The sequence below is a fragment of the Accipiter gentilis genome, chromosome 12 (assembly GCF_929443795.1).
Source record: "Accipiter gentilis chromosome 12, bAccGen1.1, whole genome shotgun sequence".
NCBI classification, from domain to species: Eukaryota; Metazoa; Chordata; class Aves; order Accipitriformes; family Accipitridae; genus Astur; species Astur gentilis.
This window is the reverse complement of record NC_064891.1, coordinates 2,930,654-2,953,674: the sequence shown is the minus strand read 5'-3', so window position 1 is coordinate 2,953,674 and position 23,021 is coordinate 2,930,654. Positions and strand designations below refer to the sequence as shown.

Here is a 23,021-nt window from a genome sequence, read left to right as displayed (position 1 = left end):
TAAATCCTGAATTAAAGGCCAGAGTAACCCCTACATAAGGGGCTACAGCTGAAAATATGGAAACACACCTAAAGATGGTTTAAAAAAACTTCCCTATACCTGTCCTAAGTGTAACAACAGGGAAGTGCGAAGAGTCAGCTCCATACCAGAAATTAAAAATCTCTTCCCTTTCCACTCTCATACAACCACCCCAGTCGTTACCCAGCCCTAATCCCTGATCAGTGTGAGAGCCTGAATTCAAGGTTTTACAACCTTCAATTCAAGATACTGTTTCAAGTATCTTGTATTCAAGACACTGGGATCTTGTGGGCAAACCATTGTCTCTCATGAGTGATAAGAAAGCAGTTGCCTGGGCAATTCTCCGTAGTACCACATACTTTTCTAGCAGGTGTCAAAGCATGTCTCCTGGCACAGCTGCACTAAAGGTCTGAGCTCCCCCTCTTTAGAAAGGCTGATTTCTTTCTTGCCAAGGATGGGTAACCCTTACCTCTCCTCTGAAGGGACCCTGACTATTAGCTTCTTTGCTAGAACCAATTCACCTGCAAAGTAGGAGGTGGAGCCTGGGAAAACATCACATCAGCTGTTAGAAACAAACACCAATTTATCCTCTCAAGTGTCAGCACAACAATAGATTCTGGCAGGCAAAAGTATGAGAATCCTTTACATTTCTGTATGCTAACAATCACAGTGGACTACTCTGAGTAGAGGAGGAAACTTGGTTCCAAGCCTCTTTGAATAAAATAAATATATCACTAAACCTCAAAATAAATTTCACTGGAGCAATGCTCCTGGAGGTCTGAATGTGTTACACAGCATTTTACGTGATAATACGAGATTTAGTATAAGACAACCTTAAGAAACAGAGTAAGATAACAAGAAAAGTAACAGCTCAGCAAACATGAGTAACAATCATTAAGCAGCATATGTTCTGCCCAGCTTAAAAGGAGCTCATAGGAAATAGTATCAGCAGAAATGAGCAGATTCAGAACTGGGAGAAGAGCTGGGGTGTTCAGCTTGGTCACGGACCAGCCAACAGGTTTTTCTGCACCTTATACAGGACAAAGTAACTTCATACTATATTTCGTATATTCTTTCATTTACCTTATACAGAACGGATGTTCTAATGTGGACAATATTTTAAGAGAATAAGATCATTTAATCTTCATGATATACAAAATCTATGTTCACACAGAAGCATGCAAATTTATCTGGAACTGAGTCTATGAACGCAGTTAAACTAGATAAGGTAAATTAAATTAACCTCCCTAGTAAACATTCTTTGAAATGATATTTTACTTCTAAATTAAAACAATTCTTAACCTGAATTTTCTTTCTCACTTATTATCCACACCACCATAAAATTTATGGTTTATATTATTGTAACTAGCTTCCCATATCTTACCTGCAGGGCACATTCTTCATTTCTTCATAGTTCATGTTTAAAATTCAAATTTTATGTTTATAATTCTTTTACATGGGAACATAGGTTTTGGGGGGAGGATTCCTTGAGTCCTTTTGGCTCCCAGATGCTTTTTAGAGGCAACTGCTTCATAACAACACTATATCATAAATAATACCCAATTATCATTGCAGCCATTGTAACAGAATAGAAGAATTAAACCAACACAAAAAAATGACTGAAAAACCTAAAGGCAACACTTTGTGTCCCAGCTGGATACTGAGAGTAATATGCATCTTAAATGCCAGCCTCTTACCAAGAACTTTGCTGGGGTTGGTATCTAGGCGCAGAATAGCCATTGCTAGAGGAAGCGTTAACGTGATATAGTACTTGGAGTCTTGGAAGGGTGGGAATTCAGGGAGAATCAGATAGATCCTCATTGCCTCAACATCTGGAGGCGAGCTGGACAGCTGAGGAATCAAAAAACTTTCAAAGCTCTTCAGTATCTAGAGAAAAACAAGACAAAAGAAGACAACTTAACCTGGGTTATACAGCACCTACAACGCAGATGATGCGTAAGAACTGATGAAATAGAGCACACTCAGAATGGGTGGACTTAACAGCTTTTGCTGATGATCTCTTAAAAACACCCCATAGGACAGGACTCAACTCCGATTCTTCCAAAATGCATGAACGTTTGGATAGGTTTTTCCAGGGCTGGCTAAATGTTAGTTAAACCCTCTCGTTAATGTTACACCCCTGTTTTAAAAGTCAAATCCAGAGTAAAAAAAAAAAAAGCTATAAAAATTATAGCTAAAAAATGGCATGGGGAACATACACAATTTTATCCCACAGCTCTGCACTCATGAAAGAAATCCTCTGAGTTAGAATAAATTATACAACCATAAAGTAGTCAACTCCTGACAGGCAATTAGTAGTTATTATTTACAAGTATAACATACACAGAACTAATTTCAGAAGCCATTTCAAATATTAAATGCCATGAGATAGAACTTTTTTTAGAAACAAGTCTTAGAGACACATTCTGAGAAGGTGAAAATCAGCCCAGGTCAATGGAGAAGTATCCATTGATACCACGAAGGATCTGGCTTGCAGATTTGCAATACAACCCTTCCCCCAAAAAGCTGCTGTTACCTGCATGTTACAGAGGGGCAAAGCCTTGATTTCCCCTCTGAATACCCAAAACCCCAGAAGTGCAATACCTGCTCTAGGAGAATGGAGTGCTGAGAGTTCATCAGCTTCTCAAACAGCACTCTGGTGGAGTTCAGATCAATCCCTGGGATCTTTGGACTCGTTTTAAAATGTTCATCGATTCTTTAAAAAAATCGCAGACAGACAGGCATGAGTTTAAGGAAGAGACACCATTACCTGTGTATTGGCATGGCCTGAGAGCAAGCAATGGGGAAATGACCTCTAGGGAATTAGTCAGACTAGAAACAAAGCAGAAGTTGGAATCTTCTTGCTAAAGACAAGATGGCCAACTCTCCCTTTTGAACTTCTCTGGGCCTTGGTGAGGGTTGGGATTCTTGCAGAGAAACACTTTATCAAAGTCCTTGATTCCCCAGGATTCCTTTACTGACTTTCGAGCCTGTCTAGATAGGCCAGACTGCTTAAAAACCTATAAAATATGTATGTATCAGGATCCTCTGCATTGTCTCCACATACACTACTCTTACAGCAAAACTGTTTAATCACACCCAGTAAGAAAGGAAAGGCTGATGCATAAGAAGACATTGACTGCTATACAAGGGGACATCAGATGAGGATTTTCGAAAGAAAATAAGGGACGATATTCAGAGTAGCTTTTTGGCAATTCCAGTCTCCAATTTTCTAAAACTAAACAACAACCACAGCCAAAACACAGCACAGCTGAGAACAGTCTTCACAAGGTCTTTAGTTGTAACGAACATGTGCTGTCCTTTCTGCTGTGCTTGAACGGCTGTAATTTACTCAGGCTACCTGTGTAAGAGGGATAATGGAAGGCAAGCCTGTGGAAGACAACAGTTTAACAGACAGAGCTAGCAACACTGAATGTCCAGTCCAGCAGGTAAGTTACCTAGTCCAGCGTCTAGAGCATGATCCACATCTGTAGGTGAGGCTCTCAGCACCATTGTATTGTCTGTCTGCAGTAAAGCTGCACATAAAACCTTGCACTTGCTAGTAAAAAAAGGTCATGGTCATTGGTACAACTCCATTGACCTCAAGGATTTCCCAAGTCTGTCACTACTCATCTGAGACTGTGCTGTATTAGACACTCTGAAGGAAAAGGTAGCTATTGAAGATGGGATGCATTTCTCAGTTTGCTGGTGTGACTACACCACCACGAGAAGCTAAACATAACAGCATAGGCACCAGCCTGGAAATAGCTCCTCAGAGTCACACTGTAGTACAGAGCACTTTCAGGCTGTCATGTGCAGAAGTAGTACTGAAGCGTGCCCAGTCACACAGCCATGGAAAAGCTGCTTTTCCATCTAACCCTGTGAACTACAATGCTGTATTGCAAACAGGCCTATATGGCATTAGGACACTGGATGGATATACTAAGGTATTTCTATCAAGTGCACCGTGACATAAGGCTTCACATATAAAGGTACATGGTTAAACACAGCCTCACTTCAGTGTATGGTGGCTTCAAATTTTATCATTCATTTGGTCAAAGATTTTCTGTAAAAGTTAAGTCCTGCACTAGCCAGGACATTACTAAAGTGGAAGGAGAACTGCACTGGGGTGATGAATTCATAAACTCCACTCTTTTCCACATTCAAAGGAGACGTGGGACTATTTACAGTGACTCAACAACTCAACAAGTGTTTTAAACCAACATGACACAACTCTCCTGATGTAGTAACATGCTGCCTTGTCACAACTCTAGAGAAGAAACCATTGGACAAGCAGAAAAATGCAAGAATAATGAGTAAACTATTTTCGAGTTACTCTTGGAAAATATTACTCAAAGATTACTCAGAGTAACTAAGTTTTTCTTCACCTAGTTACAGGTCATTTACTCATCACATCACCATAAAAAAATTCTCCTCCTCTTCATCTTATGCTGTTACCTCCCCAACATTTACAGACACAGCCAACACAATCCTTCCCAACCCACAGCCTTTGACTCAGCTATGCATATTGCATCCTTGTCACCACCTATGGTTGGTTACACCCATTTGAAATTCCTGCTTCTGTAAGCAGGAGCGCAAAACCTTCCACAACCAACTGATGTCACCTAAAAGGAAAGTGCTTCCATGCTGCCCCAGATGCATTTTTCACGAGCAGCCTTTGTTGAAGCATACCTCCAAACATAGCAGCCTCCGCCAGCTAGCTCAGCTGGGTAAAAGACTATTCAGATACCTAGCATCACTGATTTCCCTTAATGTTGTATTCCTATCCTTCTCTTTTAAAGATGTTGATATTCATTTCACAGGGAAAAATAACAGTTGTGACAACTCCAAGGAATCTGAGCCGCTTACAGTACACTCACCATGCACTTTCTTAGACCATTTGCCTTCCTTACCCAGCTCTGACCACCCACCTCTTTAGTGGACACTCTCTGCCCCCGTCTCCTGTCTGATCAGAAAAATCAAATCCCACTGCAGCAGTGAGTGAAGTAAAGGGATTCCATCTGCCTCAAGGGAAAGCCACACTTCTGTAAGTTTGCCACTTACTTCTTCTCCAGGAAGCTTCCATTCCAGCAAGCAGCTGAGGACAGTATCTGAACAACATTACTGTTTGCAGCAGGAAGACAAAAGAAAACAAAGATAGAGGTTATGAAGAGATGTCCCAGCAAATCTCTTCAGCTCTCTTCCCTTCCTTCTATGGGCAACAATGTCAGGATCACCCCTTAGAGGCATAGAGGGTAAGCAGTTCATTCAGGATCATGTAACATCCCTCTTTGAAAGGAGGGATGTTAGCAGTGCCTCCTTTCCACCTACTCTGCCATTCTCATGGCAGGCACACAGGGGAAGGAATTTAATCAGTCTGTTCACAAGTTCTTGCTGCTTTTCAAGAACTCTAAGCACACGATGAAGGACAACTTTAAAATGCATTTCCCACCCTCCATTTGCAATGTTCTGAGGCAGCCTCAAATTCCTCTGGTTTTGCTCAGAAGCTCTAACCTGGCAGCCTTGTAACTGGCAGCTGTCCTCCCCTTGGAAATGACCAAGAACCACACTTGAAAAGGCTGCTAAATTTCAAGTGAAAGCATGGCACGGAAGCCAACAGAATTATTTAAATAAAACTTTCAACAAAAGGCTTGTCCAGTGCCACAATACCTACTTGACAGAATTAGAACTGTTCTTTTCTAAAAGCTTTTGCCTCCAGACATCTATAGTTTCATCATTTATTAAACAGGTGTAACGTGTTTCATTTATGGTCCGGAAATCATCAGCAGGCAAGGAATTCTGTGAGAAGATACAGATTTCAACAAAGACAAGGCTTGTAAAACAATTCCTTCTTATCCATAATCTGTTTTCTATATGTAACTGATAGCTTTCTTAGTGTGGTCTCTGAACAGGTTTGGTTAGGAAGCTGTGGCATTACTAATAAGTTCAAAAGGACAGGCATGGAAAAGTATGGAAAAAACCAAGATCATCATCAAATACATTTTTAAAAGAGGAAAAGAAAAAAACAAAATACCGTTTCCTTAAATGTATCAAAGCCCTCATAAATATTGCCATATATAACTACAGGCTTAATACATTTATTCTAGACTTATTTCCACGCCTCAAAAGTGTATGTCAAGCAATTCTTGAAAGAAATAGGAAGACAGAAGCAGAAAAAACAATTCAGTATTCAGCCTTCCATCCAGCATGTCTTGACAAAACCCAAGCATATGTGGTCCATGGCCCTACACTCTAATTACCTGGACCCCCATGTCTCGGGAGGAAAGCAGCCCCTCGCTTCCAATCTGCAAAGGAGATTGGACTCCTCTCCCTGCTGATCAAACTGAAATCAGTGTCTTCGCAACGGCTCTTTGATGTGCCTCTAAAGGAAGGCAACTTTCAGCCACTCCTAAAAAGTTGTAAATCTAACAACTGCCATTGTTGGTAAGGTCTGTAAGGCAGAACTGACTCCAAAGCAACACTTCATTTTCAGGAGATATTACCAAAACCAAAAGATGCATTGTGAAGGCTGGGACAGGGGAGCAGCCTTGAGAAGATACTTCATTTGTTTTACCTCATATTTGGAGCAAAGCACAAATGTTTGGTCTCCTCCAGAGAAGATATGTTTAACAATATGATATTTACAGGCGTCTGTTGAAGAAAAAGACATGGTTGTGTTAGAGATTGATGAATGCAAGTTCCTACTGTGCATTTTCCCCCACATTTGCACTGCCAGTTTCTCAGGCTTTACACTACAAGGAGCACCTGGATCCCTTGAAGGCCAGGCTGAAATCAGTTGGAACTCAAGCACTGCAGCACTTCCTTGAGAGATATACAGGGCCTAGCAGGAGGGAAAACTTGTAATTTTTAAACTGTAATGGGGGTTTTAAAGTGAAACCAAAGCCCTTGGAAATCAGTGTTAGTACAGCTTCATGAAGGCTCAAGATCGCCAAGTGTTGAGCTCTGCCATAAAAAGAGAAAAGGAGAGGGCACACATTAACAGAGAGTGCAAAAGGTCACCCAGTAATTTCCACAGTGCATTTGGGACAGGAGGATGGGTTTCTTTTGCCATTTCAAGAACTTCCGCAGAACAAAGTTAAGATGTCCTTAGACAGCCACGGGTGAAATGAAATTATCTATGTCCATTTGCGACTCCAAATCACGCATAGTACGTACCAGGTTTCCCTGAGAGTTGCCCATTGTGAGCTGCCCAGTGACCCTTGACAGGAGAGGGACACTTAACATTGCAAGTGTGCCCTGTTCCCAGCTGGCCTCTTGTTCCACAGCCAAATGCATAGATCATTCCTGAAGAAGGCACAAAGGCTAAAGTGTGATGTCTGTAACAGAGATGGGTACAAAGTTCAGGCCTTGTTTAACAATTCAAAGAAAAAAAACAACAAAACCAAACAAATGCAGCCTAAAACTTATTCCCAGTTCCCCTAGGCCAGAAGCTGGTGCAAAGCAGCATCCTTACACAAGCGCCAGTGCTCAGGTTTTGCCACCTGATGGCACCAGTTTATGGGATAGAGCTCTCTAGGTGGAAGTGACAAAGAGCAGCTTGTGCCAGCTTTGGGCTGGTATCAGGCTTACAGACAGAATTAGCTTAGTCATTTGCTAAGCCTGTACATACCAAAAGGCAACAACACAGCACCAGCGTTACTAACTCTCTTTTCATGAAAGAGGCTGGAAACTTGTGACCAAAGGGCCTGCTGCTCTGAAGTCTTGCTGAATTATTAAGATGGAAATGTAACTTTTACCAGGTTATAGCACAAGGAACAACCCCAATTAACCCCAATCCTTTAGAGAGCCTTAAAATAGTCATGGGAAGTAAAATTTAAATTAGCTTAGTTTTGACATGTAGGATGCAGAAGCAAGACTATTCCCCCTGTTTACAAGACTCAGTGTCAGCATTAGCCTCCACCAAAGAAAATTTCTGACTGTACACAGAACTCACCTGCCACATGCAATCTGGGATACTTCACTGCCCATTAGCTCAAGAACTCTTCGGGGGTTCACTTCATCATTCATGGAGTCATGTCCCAGTTGCCCACAGGAACCTGCACCGAACGTGAACACCCCTCCACTCTGTTAGCAAATCAAACAGCATATTCTCCATTTAGGGACCTATAACCCAACAGTATCTTTCTGACTCCAGTTTCAGCACAAGCCCAAGCTTAGGCAGAGATTGCTGGGGATTTCCAAAGGATTCAGAAAAGAAACTAGGGTTCTGCTAATGCAGCTTCCAAATAGCTACCTTGCCACCCATCAGACTAACAGAATTATCTTTAGGTATGTCTGTATTAGACAAGCTTCCTCCCACCATCACCAGATGAGTCTGAAATCCCACCCATTTCCACAATAGTTTACACTCGTATCTGTCAGCTGCTGATCAAAAAGACTGTGACCTTTTTCTTTGAAAAAGAGCTTCTACAGAACTAATCTTCTACAATGGTGTTTTTCCCACAGGAATCCCAAAGCCAGCTGTTTAATTCATTTTATAGTGGAAAACACTGTGGCACCAAACAAGGATGCGACGCCTAGGAAGTGGCAGAGGCAAGAAGTGAGCAGTGATCTTTCAAATCCTAGCCCTGTCCTCTGTCCACTAAACTATACACCACTTGGAAACAGCAGGTTTGGAATGGAAAGCCTCTTGTAAATGCTGTGAGTGACTACTAATGTTTCATTTAAACACCCATTCATTTTGACTTGCATTTTATTCTGATGCACAATATCACTCTCTTTATCTTCCAACAAAACGCTATTTTCCCCCCTTTGGATGTATGTTTGTTAATTTTTTTGTTCAAAGCTAATTTCTTTGAGCGATCACCTGAGTTTTACTATTTATTGTCATGGATTACTAACATCTTCATCTTCAAAAACAGCAATGGATCACGCCAGCAATGAATCTCAGAATAAATTATATTAAGACTATACTTTTCATTTGGTTTCTTTTACTGGAGTTTGACGGGATATGGTAAGTCAATCTGTTCTTTTCTACCGTTACCCAGGAAACTCCTGTGAAACCATCAGGCAGGCGAGACAGCAGCAGGGTTCCCAGGTTAGCATCTTTACCTTTGTCAGAACTGCTGTGTGTTCCTCTCCACAGCTGATGTAAACAACCTTCTGAGACCGCAACAGCTTCACATGACAAGGGGATTCTCGGTCTGCATTGAAGACAGAAAATAAAGGAGCTGTTTCATAAACACAAACTTATATGTCTGAGAAAGCCACTGGCAGTCTGATTTTCAGATGTGGTCTATGTGTACAATGGAAGCTTTAACAACTGTGGAGAAAAAAACCAAGTCCTTGAGTACTTCACTGCTGCTTTCCTCCTCCAATTGTTAAAAGATTTGTCCTGGCTCAAAAAAAATTGTCCAGAGCAAGAATACAAGTATTGAGAATCTTGTATAAACTCAACATGCACTTGCAGTTTGGGAGGTATGATGAGTGCAGTCTAGCCCACCTTCAGCTTCATGCTCCGTTCCAGACTCCTCACTGATGACTGCAAACATTTGTTTTCAAAACCTTGCTTAGACCTTTTCCATACAGAACAATCCTAACACGTGGGAGACACTAGCACAACACACATGACAAACTGAATCCCAATGTGTATTTAAATGCCTAGCCTTCCTTCTGTTGTCATCCTTTAAGAAGATCCTCCTACTTGCAAAGGCTAATCACTGCCAACTGTTAAATGATGCTTTTCTCCTTCACTCTGATGTTCTAATCATTAAAAGTGGGTCTCCCGAGGATGAATACACTAAGCAAAGTTACATGTTTTACTGATGTAAAAATAAAATAAAAGCTAAGCATTTCAAGGCACCCCAAACCAGTTAGATATTAAGGGGAGCAGCTGCTTACTTCATACCAACAAAAAATCAGGTTCCTACCTATAGAAGTTGTCCATTTTTTAAGACTCTCACCCAAGGATTTGACAGGTGCTTTTTTCTGGGTAGTGAAAGGAAAATGGTCACATTTTCATGGAATTAGAAATGAGAGCAGATTTTTCATTTACTTTGTTCTGTATTTTAGCACTCTGATCTTTATTTTAACAGGAATGACACTTCTTATCTCTACAGCATAATTGTTTAAATAACAGCGCTGCAGAATACTCATGTTTGTAGACTTTGCTGTTCATGTTCACCAAGTATAATTCACACAGTCTTACCATGACTCACTCACCACAAATATCATGTATTTACTACAGTGCCATGTATTAAGGGCTAAGAAGAGTATGATCCATGGCCAAGACAGCCCCACAAGCAGATGCTCCTTACATGTTCATTTAAGATTAGCCCCATGTCAAAGCAAGCCTCTCATATATAAACTGTAGCTTTGTTGAAATTAGAAGCATTTATCTGCCAGTCTACATGGAAAGAACATGGCTGCTATTATACTAGATCAGCTCTAGCTTACACACAGTACAAGAGAATAGACCTGGAGTATTTTTGAGAGAACAAAAGATATGTTACAAGTCTTATGATTGTGTTTCATATTTCTAAAAGGGTAAAGCAAGATGAAATGACGCATACAACATATGAGCCTCCTTTGCTAAACCACAGGCTGGTTTTGAGTAATTGATTTAAATATGTTTCAGTTGGTAGGCTGGGTTGTCAAAGTGCATCATTCCATACTAGGTACACAAAATGTGAGGTAACACTTTTCTCTTGCAAAATACAGTGTTTATATGCTACGACATTATGCAACACAACATTTACAAATACATACATCTCATGTACTTACCCATGCAAAATAAATTATCCGTGCATGCTAGGTATCACATCCACACTCAGTAACTTGCCTAGATACTTAGAGATACTCGGGAACTATGCAGAAAATGATGAAGTGGTTGATTTGAAGGTCCAAGGAAAATCTTTCACTTGCTTTTGCAAAAAGTTAAGAATGTGTTAACAACAAGCAGAGGAGATCTGGGCTTTTCAGACTAGTGGTAATGTCATATCCACTCTTCAGCCTCATTTATAAACCTATCTTCAAGTCTGTTGATGGCTAGGCTTCACTGAACACAGCCACCTGAAAAAAACTACCATTGGCCCTGTGTGTCTGGAAAATTGTACAACAAAGTAGACAACATTTTACAATACTGAAATACTCTCTGCTGCCATCATTTTGTAGCATACAGATGCCCACCAGTCAAAAGTTTGCTGGCAAACAAGGGGATGAGGTCAGCCTGCTGTTCTGCAGGGACAGCCTTTGCTCCACACCATGGGCACATAGGGACACATGGACAAAGCATTTTTGAGAAGAGGAAGAAAGAATATGAGCACTTCCTTCAATGCCTGCATGCTGACACATTTGAAAGATCTTTTCTTTTGACCTTCCACACTTCCACTAACAACCACAAGGGGAAAAAAAAAAAGTGTTTCTGTTCCTACTAACTATGAAAACCCTGTAGAGTCCATCAGAGACTGTTCCTCTGCCCTCTACTCCCAAGAGGAGTTGCTGAGGGTTACATATCCGCTCAGTAAAAACATACTGTCAATGCAAAAAGAGACACTAGGCCAAAAAAGTCCATCCTTCTTTCATCTAGGAGCATAAATTTAATACCTCGTTCATCACTTAGTCCCAGCTGTCCTGAGCTGTTCTTTCCCCAGCCAAACACAGCTCCTGAGAGAGAGAGGGCAAAACTGTGGGCTCCACCTGCCGCAACCTGAGCCAAAGGGATCCCATCAAGAGACTTGACACGTTGTGGACTGGCTTGGGAGGGACATTCTTTGCCCAAGCCCAGCTGACCATAACTGTTCTGCCCCCATGTGAAGAACTGGCCATCTGAAACAAGGAAAGAAAGAGAACAGTGAGTAAAAGCTGGTCAACAGAAAAGCAAGTTTGTCAAATTGAACAAGAATGGGTGCTGAGGGCTTTGCTCACACCAAAGCCTTATGATGAAAAAATCAAGGAAGATATTCTCTGCTAAAATAAAGTCCCGGTCTGAAGTCACCAGGAAAATAAACAGATGTGCAACTAAGTGCAAAATACAACATCAAACTGCTGTAACTTAAACAGCATAACAAAGAATGGTCCACATGTTGCATACAGACGACTAATAGCCAAAGATAATTTCAACACAAAGAAATTAATTACACACATTTTTCTACATCAAGATGGAAAGCTTTTAAGTGTTCCTGCCATCATTCACCGGTGAGACAGTGGGTGGCCTGTGTGTAACATTGTCCTTCTTGACACTATTGGCAAAGCTCTTCTTCAATATTCATGGTACCTGATCCATTTCATAGCCTCCCATTTGTCCTGAAAGCAGTTGGGACAGGGACATCCTAGGTTTATTACGCAGAAATATGCAATCTTGGACACTGTGCAAAATAACAGCACAAATCTTGGTAATAAATAATGAATGTTACAGTACCTGCTGCCAAAGCCAGGCAATGCCAATTTCCACAGGAAACCTGCAGTATTGTCTGTTGGTTCAATTTCTTTATCAACCTGAAGAAGATGACACTGTTTTAGAATAAGTGTCCACAAATGCAGTATCACCTTAGGTCGAAATTATGATTTCCATTCAGATATTCGTTCCACACATACATGTAACCTATGGTTTTGAGACTGAGGAACGGAGTCTTAAAGGTGATACAGATCCATACATAACATGCAAATCTGTGGAGACCTTTCAACACTTGACTACTAACTCCAACTACGTTTTCTGCTATAATGCTGAATCCAGCCATCTGGAAATGGTGAAAATAGTTGGTTCTTGGTGTCTCTCTCAATATTCTTTTTCAGGCATCGACATTTTTCATGCTGTCAGGGGCCTAGCAGTTCCTATGAGTTACAGCACCAAAACCTCTTCAGTGCTTTGTACAGAGAATAGCATGTCAAAGGTTCAAGTTATTTCACAAAGATGTTATTTTTAAATGGTGCTATCACATTGATGTGTGAGCCTGTCCTCTTATATCAGAGCCACCTGCAAGTTAAGGACTGTCTTCCTACAGAGCCCTTCAGCTCAAACATTAATGTTTTGTGACTGAAACTCTTCCTTTAAATACTGTTTCAACAATGACAGCCACCCTACACAGACGTACCAAACTTTTGCTCTGCACTGGATCTGCAGTGGCAGATCAAACAAGAGACAGACTACATCTGTTATTATTGTAGCATGAAACAACACCATGAAGTACAAAGGGACCAGTTATCTTTATTATGGTAATAAGCTGAGACCTATCATCTCTGAACTGCTTCGGATGGAGGACTCTTGGTGTCTGCCACTGGCCTCTCCCACTGCCACAATCTACATGACCTTGCACTTAACCCTATTAGTGCTCTGACACAGGTAAGCTGCATTAAATGAGTAAGTTAAGAAAACTGAGCACTACCCTAAAGTTTCTGAGCAACTTTCACTATTCAGAATTGCAGTAGGCCGGTTTAGTAGCTTTGCTGCTAACAGGCAACACTGCAAAACAGTTTCAGTGCTGAAGTGCCAGTTCACACAGCCATGTATTTTTTTCTTGTTCTTGAAATGTATCTTCTATCTCAGAGGACTTCCTAGGAACTGGAATAGAGACAGGTATCACACACAGCATTTCTATTTTTGGGTCCTCCCTCGTGCACCTCCTTGCTCTGTACAAAACACAGTGGCATTTTTCATTGAGGAAGTCGAGCACCCTCCTATTCTCTTTTCCATGCCCCAAGCACCCATGGGCAGAAGGCCCATCCTGCCCAAACCTCCTGAGGACTTGTCCGAGTCCCAGGGGGGCTCAGGGAGGACCAGTACAGTATGGAAATGGAGGAGGAATCACCCTTACATCCTTACATGAGAAGTGCTTGATTACTGCCCCTCCAAGAGAAAGCAACACTCCCACCAACTCCAGCCTGGAAGGCGAGCAACCCTTGACGTATCACCTCCAAGAAGGTGCCTTAAGGAAACCTGAACCTGTTAAAAATTTACCTTGGTACTGTCACTGCATCTTCTATAGTGGTGAGGCCCAACTGCCCATCACTGCCGGCGCCCCAGGAGAAGAGCTGGCCCTGGTCGCTGAGCGCCACGCTGTGAGACTCTCCGCAGGCCACATGCACGATGTGCTGTCCGGCCAAGGCTCCAATTTGCTCTGAGGAAAACAGAAAGCCTCTCCGGTCACAGGATTCATCTCATAGTGACATGCAAACATTAGGTCTGGGCAAATTTGTATGCAAAGCCATTCGGATGGGTGCACTGACCCCCAATCTAGTTTGAAAACACTTCCTACAAGAGGAAAGCACCAGGCTTTACTGCAACCATGTAGCTGCTGAGCTCTTCTGAAAGCCTGGTCTGCAAATCATAGGAGAAAGGCAGGTACATGCTCCCAAGCACAATGATGGTCTACACACAGACAGCCTCTCAGATACAGGGAAACCTATCAGGTTATTTAGGAATAACCAGACTTCCCAGACTTGAAGTTTTCTCACTCAGTTTTGATGTGGGGATCAGCCAGGACCCAGAAGTTGGCAGAACCTGTAAAACCCATTTGACCTTCCACAGCTCTCATTCCCAATGAAGACGAATCATCCACAAAGCTAATCAACCCATCAGCCCCTTGCTTTATTGCTTGATGCATGAAAGCGTATGTGGTATGACATCCCCTGTGCTAAGCTTGGAACAGGTTTGAACCTATCAACCTATTACTGCCACTGTCAGACACTCATAAAAAAGTCCTATGAAAAGGAAGCAAAGTAAGAAGGCCTTACGGAGAGATAAAAGAAAGAAAAAAATCACTCAGTCCTCTGGAAGATCACCCACAAGTGACTTTTCATCATTACATCATGTCAGGCAACTGAAGTAGGTTTGACAAGTACTCTTACAACATCAAAAACCAAATCTTATTCATTACACAGAGTTTTTACAAATGGACATGAAAAAGTCTTGTTTTACAATAAAACATTGGAAATGCCACACATCTGATGGAAAAACTCACCACAAGCCAGACAGAAGCAAAGTTAGTTTTCTTTTTTCTTCCCTGAATAAATACAAATGTTTCAGGTGGATGAAGAAAGATTGCACCCTGTAAGCTACAAGGCAGTGATCAGTTTTATTTAAGTCCCACTTGCATGCGACATGGGAGGGAAGGGTAGTTACATGTAATTCTGTGAAAATGATAACCCACATCAAGGACATCCAAAAATCATTATCATACTTAGCACCAAAACCTGCATACCGATCAATCTAAATGTCTTAAACTAGTTTAAAAGGAAGGCACCCCTAGGAGGGCTTGCCTTCTAAGTCTGGGAGTCAGAAAATGAGGAGAAGAATCCCTAATGGATGCTATGGAAGAGAAAGGTGACAATTATTTAAATAAGTAGTATTCTAACAGAGGAAAATGCTACCTGAACATACGCTTCCTTTCACTTGAAATAATTAATGGCAATGGAGGTGCAGTTTACAAGTAATAAGCACACAAACATCTAGGAGGGCTTGAGACTGGGTCTACCTGCTGTCCAGCCATCGTTTAGCCCTGCCATCTAATAACACCCTTTGCCCTGCAGATCTTTCCAGCAGGACTGATTTCACCCAGTCCCACTGCCAAGCCTATGCAAAGACACAGACAGGTTTGGTAATCAGTGTCTCAAAGGTGTTATAGGAAAACATCTGGCGCCAAATTTGCCTCGAACCTTTCCTCTGGTAACACACAGCAGACAAAACCATGCTTTTTTACTAAATTTCCTGTCTGGATGCAAACACGCAGAGTAGCACTGCTTCTGCGTGCATTGTGGAATCTATCTGCTCACAGCTGCAGGACTAGAAATATCATCACTATGTACAATCTCTTTCAAAAAGCAGGAAAAAAACCCACCAAAACAAAAAAATACTACATGATCCAGATCCCCTGGATTTCTCTGAACTCAGTGGCCTTTCTTTTCAAACATAAATCCACTTGTCCTGAACTTCAGCACAGGGTTACAGTAACCAGAGAGAGACCTTGGTGCTCACTGCAGCGTGCCTGTTAATCATAAACCCTGTAACAGCTGAGAATTCAGATGCACGACCTGGTTGCAAGGACAGTCTGTATAGATCTTCCTCTTTCAGCCTCTTCCTGGTGGCTGAGAAGTCAGCCAGGAGTCCTTGGTTGCTCAGGAGGAGGAAGAGAGGTGGCAGGGCTTATGTTTGTTGGAAGCAGCTGTGGAAGTGAGCAAGTTGCAGACAAGGAGGTATGGGTGCTGCATGGAATAGGTAAGGTTGAGAGCTGCTCACAGGTGTGATGACAGTGGCAGGAGAATGGGTAGTTAGTTCCCCCTGCCTTCCTCCTCTTTGCAGGAGGAGAGAAACAAGTAAAAAAAAGAACAGGACAGTTACAGCAGTAACTCCAGGAGGTTCCACTAAGCAGGCTGTTCAGAGAGGATCTGAGACAGTTTTGTCCCCCTGTTTGGGCATGGAGCCGAGGCTCAGCATGCAACTACTGCAACACTTCCCAAGTGCTGTGGTCTGGGACAGTCCTGCTCTGCATTCATCACATTTTTCTCTATAATCCCAAAGCAGAGCCACATGCTGTAAAAGATGTAGTAGAGGCACGGCAGCCATGCTTGTAGGCATCAGTCCTGCCAAAGCCTGGGAGGATGTGCCAGGAAACAAGTGTGCTGAGGGATCTGTGGGGAGGGATGGAGCCATCTGGGGGACAGTGAGGCCCTTGCAGAGTCAGGCCTTCGGTCCCAGCCTGCAGCAGCTGACTTTAAACTGGAAAAATAATAAAGGAAGGATTAGGACACAGGTCATGTTTCAGCACCTATTGTAAATGTTATTTGTAAAAAGAGTCAGATTATTAAACTGGCCACGCCTTGCAGAGTTTGGTATGTTCATTTGTACCCATCCCTTTCCCTCCTTTGATCGCTCACAGGATCTGACCAACCTATTTGAGGTTGTTATGCCTCCACTAGCGACTGCAGCAACATCCAGCAACATGGACTTGCGTTATGGTGCGTACATCTCAGCTGAATTGGTGCAATTTGAGCTTCAGGATGATTTTAGGTTTCAGAATTAGAAGGCTGGATTCTAAAATTACTTCGTTCAGGAACAGTATGTATATGGTCAAATGAGAAATAAAATCAAAGGAAGTGCTTTCCCTTAGATATCTTAAATATGCATGCGTTGTGTTGAATTGGTTGGCTGAGGGCTCTGAATATGCCAGATATTTACTGTGGGCTGTTTTAAAATTTGCGTGGTCTGGATCATGAGAACTGACTTCTACCAATACTCTCTGAGACTGCAGGATTAGGAGATCCTAAACTGGGGAGAGATACGTCTCTTTAGGAGAGCCTAAAACAGTAGAAATCTGGTTTCTTGTCAGTAAAGAAATTTATAGTCCAAGCCTGAAACAGCTGTAATGTGTTGGTCAGATGTAACTCTGAAGTGCCGTCTCCTAAGAACATATGTATTATTACAACCACCAGGCTTCTCTCTTGATTTCACTTTGAGGGGTGAAAACAAGGGTGAGCCCAGGGAAGCAAGATACTGGTTTTTTAGAATCGGTACAGCCTATTTTACTGAGGACATGAGGGACCATTTTAATGTCCCTTGTCTTGAAGGGCAGAGCTGCCATCGACCTTTGTCACAGGTCTCAAGATTGCTGTGGTTTTGCTTGGGATTTCTCAGGCAGAAGAAATACAGCTTTGCGCTGTGTAGTACCAGTACATCAAATCCAGTATCTACGCACCCACCTCCCCGATTCCTCCTTCCACCTCTGACGACCATCCTCAGCATGTCCCCCCAAGGTCTAGCACATCTTGCCCACGCTGGAGTTGGTGTCCTGGAGCCATGGCATTTGCCAGAGCATGCATGGTGGACCTCGGGGGTTGCTCAGCAGTCACAGCCCAGCCGCAGCTTCTGTGCTGCCAGTGGCCAGCAAGCCTGGCCAAGCAACCACCTTTACAGCTCTCTGCAGTAACCTGAAGAGGAAAACAGGCTCTCTCTCTCCTGCGTTTCCTGAACATACATTTTTCCTGCGTGTCTTTCACAAGTCTTGGTGTCTTCCCTCTTTGAAAGAGCTGCCCTTACTTGTTTACCTCCATGGTCTGAAGGTGGATTCTTCCCGCTGCCAGCTGATGCTTGTCGGACTAAAGCCTTCCCTGCCTGCCCAGTCCTTTCCGAGAGCCTTCTCCAGCTGGCTGTGCCCATGCCAGTCTGCCTATGGCGCCTCAGACAAGTGCTCAGAGAGGCTGTGTCCCCTAGACAAAAGGCAGTGATGTGGGGAAGTAAAAGGCTTTCTATGGCTATGTCTGAGGAAGGGGGTTGATCTCTCAGGGTAGGTGTCTGCTTTCACAGCTGTGAGGGGGAGTAGCTGGCAAAGCGTATGCGAAGTGACACCCCGGGGTGTCACTGTGGCCTCTCACTTCTTGCTCTTACATTCCTGCCTTGACACGACCACAGGCAGCTTTACAAAGTGAAGGCAGTGCTAATAACTAAACCAGCCTCTCTCAGACTTAAGCCTGTGAGCAGCCATGCTAAATAAATTAATGAGCAGTACTGTACACGTTGTGCAAGGAAGCAGTCAACAAGTGTCACTAGTGTTTGTGGATGAAAGGGGACTGCAGAATCATTGTCTCTGTTACTTGGAGGTTCTCAGCCTTGACCTACGGACAGCGTTCCCACCCACGTGACCAACAGCATTGCTGGGAATGTCACCTGCTTTGGTCTGTCCGCTGTCCTTTACCGTCTTCCCCCCCTCTATTTTTTGTTCAGTAAGTCTACTCTGTGTCTACATTTCCTCCTTTGTAACCAAATTATCAGAGCCTTATCAGCTTCAGTGCTGCTGTCATCAGTCTCTGATCAGGCTACACATGGTACTAGTCTGCTTTCTGCTGCAAGCATAGCAGCAGTTCATGAAGTTCATGAAAGGAAGACCTCAAGATTGGTGAACTGGACTTGTAAAACCCAGCCTCCTTGATGGACATAGTAAGCGTCATTTGTCCAAAGTCAGAGGTTACATACTGATATAAGCGTTCGCTTGCTCCATACTTCAAAGCTTTTGCCCGATACTAAGAGAAGTCTGAGAATAAGGTGGGCTGCCATACATGGGTAAGAAGAGCAGGCAGAAAGCAAGGGTAGCTGTCTACAGCAGGAATGTGGTCTCCCCATGGGGTTTGCTCCTGCAGTCTTGTGCTGTGCAGGTGCCAGAGCACAATGTTTCCCACACCCTCATGTGCAGTAGTCTCATGTAGTCTGAACGTAAGACACAAGCATGTAATGCCTTCTCAGAGAGGCTCGGCAAGGAGGAGGAGGGTAGTGGTGGCAAAATTGTGGGGCTGGTGTTGGGCAGGGCAGTTCCAACTGCCTACGTGTTGTGTGTGTCATATGCCTGGCCATGGCAGAGACTGTCTGCGGTCACGAAGGTGCGTTCCTGAAACCATCCTTCATTCCTCAGCTCCTCCCTGTGAGCTGTCCTCTGGTGTTACTGCTGACAAACCACAGCCTGCAGAGGTGGTGTGAGTGAAGCCACAGGAGCAGTTTTAGCTGGCTGGGTTAGATCATGTTTTCAAAAGCACCTGATAGCTTCAGAAAGTCCGTATTTTGCTGAAGTGGTTTATAGAGTCTGATTTCTTTCTCCCAGTCCCAGACTCCAGATGTTGTCCATGGCAGCTCTGAGCACGAGACACCTAGGTGATCCGAGTTAAAAGCGCAGACGGAAATCAGAGGCTCATTCTTGGGGGCTTTAAAGGAGAGAGGAAGAGGTAAAAAGGCCCTGACAAACAGCATGATTTTCCCTTCCCCAGTTAGAAGTTTCCAAGGGACAGAATCACACTTCCACTGGAGATGATGTTTCCTGGAAAAGTTGGTGAGTGTACTCATGCTGCTAATAGTGGTAAAAGCATTGAATAGCTAAGACATTGTTGAAGTTATACTGACAAAATAAGGAGAAACCTTCATAAGGGGAGGGAGAAATCTTGGGTGTACTTCCCTCTTAGCACAGTTTCAATTGCAAGCATTTCAGTTGCTGCACTTTGTTTTTATCTTTTCCTCTTTCCAGTTTCATTAAAACACTCAGACATGTTTTAATGCTCAGCTGACTTCATTAGGACTGAAATCATGAAGCTCATCACAGCCTAGAAATATAGCCAGGATGTCCATATGCAGAAACACCTCCAGGATGTGCCAGCAGAGACTGGGGAATCATCAGTCAGCTGAAGTTTCCTACTTCAGGTATAAAAACTCTTGTCAGGGAGTTTGGTGATCCACTGTTGTTTACTTGCTTTTTGTACTGTGGTTTAATGAAAAGCTGGTGACTGATAAGTTTGGGCCATGGCGTTTTTCTCATTTTCTTATAGTACCTGTTGAAGGCAGCAGCAGGTTTTTCATGGCATTTTTCGCTGTTAGATCAGGCTTCCGTAAGTGCTAATGCTGTTAGTGTCACCTTGTTAGATAGCTTAATGTGTAGGCGTAATTCGTCTCCAAAAGGAGAGAGCTCAGCTCCCTTCCTGTAAGAATTAAGGCTTTTCAGTACGCAGAGAACAGAAAGACCATATGGGTGAAGTTTAGGTTGCTATTGGTGTCTGATTAAATATTCAGCTGCCTTGTGCATTAAAATGTTGTATCTCATACTTCTGATTTTTAGATCTTGGTTGCACAATGCTCAGGCATCCTCAGTGTGGATGCTGACTATATTAACAAGCATGGCAATGCAAAGAAATTGGCTCATCTGTCCTCAGACTTGCCAGCTGCTAGCATTTAACCCAGAGGAATTTCTTGCCAACAGTTGTTTCTCCCTTCCCATGTTTCTACCACTACCTCTTTCTTACCTGGGCAAGCTAGTAAGACACCTATCTTAGGGAGTCTGTGAGCACTTTCCCAGCAGACAGCAACAACCAAGATGAGCAAATGCTCTGAGTTGCTTATTGTCAAGCTGGGGAGGCAATGAGGAATTTTGGCCAGGTGTCCAAGCAGACTGAAATCACTTGAAACTCTTCCAAGCCACAGCTTCTTCTCACCAGTGAAGAAATCCAGATTTTGCCACTGAAGGTGTAACCTCAGAGCTGATAGCTTCCCTATGTCGTTTTCAGACAGTAGAAGCCATCTGGTGCTGTTCGTGTACGTCCCGGCACACATATGGCTGAAGGGTTCTGCCATATCCTCTAGCAACTGCCTGTCTTGCGAGCAGCTGGAAGCTATACATAAAGAGGTGTACCAACTCTCTGACAAACTTACTAGGAGTAGGAAAGCTAATTAATTATTCATTGCCTGTGCATTCTAATCAGTGGCATATAAGTGAGCACTTTGTGCTTCCCACAGTTGCAGACACTGAAGATCTTGTAGAGCTTCCCAACACTGTGGGGACAAAGTATGAGCCCTGTTTATAAATAGCGAACCTATGGACTGAAGGTGAGTTTTTCAAGGGGTTTCATCCTTGGCCCAGCTTTACTGCCATTTCCAAACCTTCAAGCTAAATGCACTGTCAGAAATCTGAGTTACAGAAACATATAGCACCTGTCTTCAACTTTTGCTGGAGTGTCCCTGTGAACCATAGACAGGTAAGAAAACACAAGAGCACGCCTGGGAACCAGGCCTGTCACCATTCAGAGAAGGGCTGTCCTGAAGGCCTCTTGCCTGGACCTCATTCTTTGGTCCAATGTGTATTTTATGAAGAGAGCGAACAAGGTTAAGACCAAAAGAAGTCAAACCTTGATATGTCTGTTTATGTTGAGATCCATGAGTTAAAGCAGACAGAAGAGAGCAATGAAAATCAGAACTCCACGAGATACAGAGAACTGATAAATTACTTGCAAGCATTGTTGCTTTTTTGAGACAGCTGATGGCTTCAGAAATAAAAGACTCGGTCAGCACGTACTTCTTGGAAATTGGGGAGTTTGGTTTCTTTTTTGAAAGTTTTATGACATGTTAAAACACTGTATTACATAACTCCTTCAGCCCTTCCCTATTGCTCTGTATATAATTGTGCCTATTAAGCTCTATTTGACTGGTTTTATTCATCAGTTACTGAAGACAATATCAAGAATAAACTTCACCCTTCATCCCAAAGCAGTGCTCCATCTTTTCCAAGGAATGAATAATGGTGTCGTGATGCTCTGGAAATTAAAACAAATGTATACCAACCACTAAAACCCCTCATATTTTGATGTGAGGAAGGGGTGGGAGGTCAACAAAGTAGTAATTGTCAAATGTTTTTGATAATACTACCCATGTTAGCAGGGAGATGGTACATTTGGCAGCTTGGCAAACCTGACAGTGAACTGGGACCCTTGTTGGACTCCCTGGGCAGTCTGTGCCCCCATCGGAAGGCTGGCTTTTTTCCATCTCTGGAAAGATATGTGTGTGAGCACGTAAAATAAACTGTTTCACACTTACATTTTTTCATGACTTTGCAGGCAAGCTATGACTGACAGGGTCTTAGGAACATATTATGGCAAGACAGGCCACATGCATACATTTCTAAAGGCATAGAACTTCAGCTCCAAGACATGCATGTTTTTTCTGTCTGTGGTCATACAGCAAGTCCAGGTGAGGCTATACTCTGCTTCTTGGGTGAGCAGTGCAGTCACTTCTGAAGGCTTTCAGTAATACAGGGCAGCCTTTCAAAACAAGCTGGCATTTATTAGTCCCCTGGGATGGCACATAGAGCAAGGTCAGGTTTGTGTTGCCAAATTAAACTTAAGATGGAATCCATGGGGACTGAAGCAACCACTCTGGATTTCTAAACCCATTGGATGTCCTTTCTGCATCCCAGTGTGTGAAGCCCTCCCTATGTAGTCCTTGCCACAGTCTCCTGATACCTCAGTGTGCTTTTTCCCCAGTTGCACTACTGCCTCCTCCAGCTCCTAATGCTGATCTTTGGTCACTGGAATCTTCTGTCACCTCCCAAATGTGCTCCAATGGCTCAGGGGCAGCTCACAGTAACATTTCCACAGCAAATGAGACATGTATTCTTATCGTGGCAAATACTTTCCCAGGGAAAAAATTAGCTCAGTCATGCCTACAGGTAGCAAAACACAGTCTCTGTTAAGGATGCCCTAGCTTCCCCTATTGCCCACATTTATCATTTTGTCAGACTCATGTTGTC

General features: G+C 43.0%; 1 protein-coding gene across 8 annotated transcripts in view; it reads right to left on the bottom strand.

Annotated features, from left to right (window-relative positions):
- The window catches only part of HERC3 (HECT and RLD domain containing E3 ubiquitin protein ligase 3), a 50,147-nt gene that overhangs the window by 17,522 nt on the left and 9,604 nt on the right, over positions 1-23,021 (bottom strand). For 5 of the 8 annotated variants that reach the window (XM_049815101.1, XM_049815104.1, XM_049815105.1 and 2 more), the window contains 11 exons: positions 13,934-14,093; positions 12,398-12,474; positions 11,584-11,805; positions 9,091-9,182; positions 7,973-8,103; positions 7,195-7,355; positions 6,593-6,669; positions 5,693-5,817; positions 5,083-5,142; positions 2,623-2,734; positions 1,716-1,905 (listed from right to left, as the gene is read on the bottom strand). In XM_049815101.1, coding sequence (XP_049671058.1) covers positions 1,716-1,905; positions 2,623-2,734; positions 5,083-5,142; positions 5,693-5,817; positions 6,593-6,669; positions 7,195-7,355; positions 7,973-8,103; positions 9,091-9,182; positions 11,584-11,805; positions 12,398-12,474; positions 13,934-14,093 — 1,407 coding nt within the window. Of the gene's footprint in view, position 1; positions 1,560-1,715; positions 1,906-2,622; positions 2,735-5,082; positions 5,143-5,692; positions 5,818-6,592; positions 6,670-7,194; positions 7,356-7,972; positions 8,104-9,090; positions 9,183-9,908; positions 9,967-11,583; positions 11,806-12,397; positions 12,475-13,933; positions 14,094-23,021 lie in introns of those variants that run through there. The other 3 variants (XM_049815108.1, XM_049815109.1, XM_049815106.1) reach the window with 3 other exon arrangements.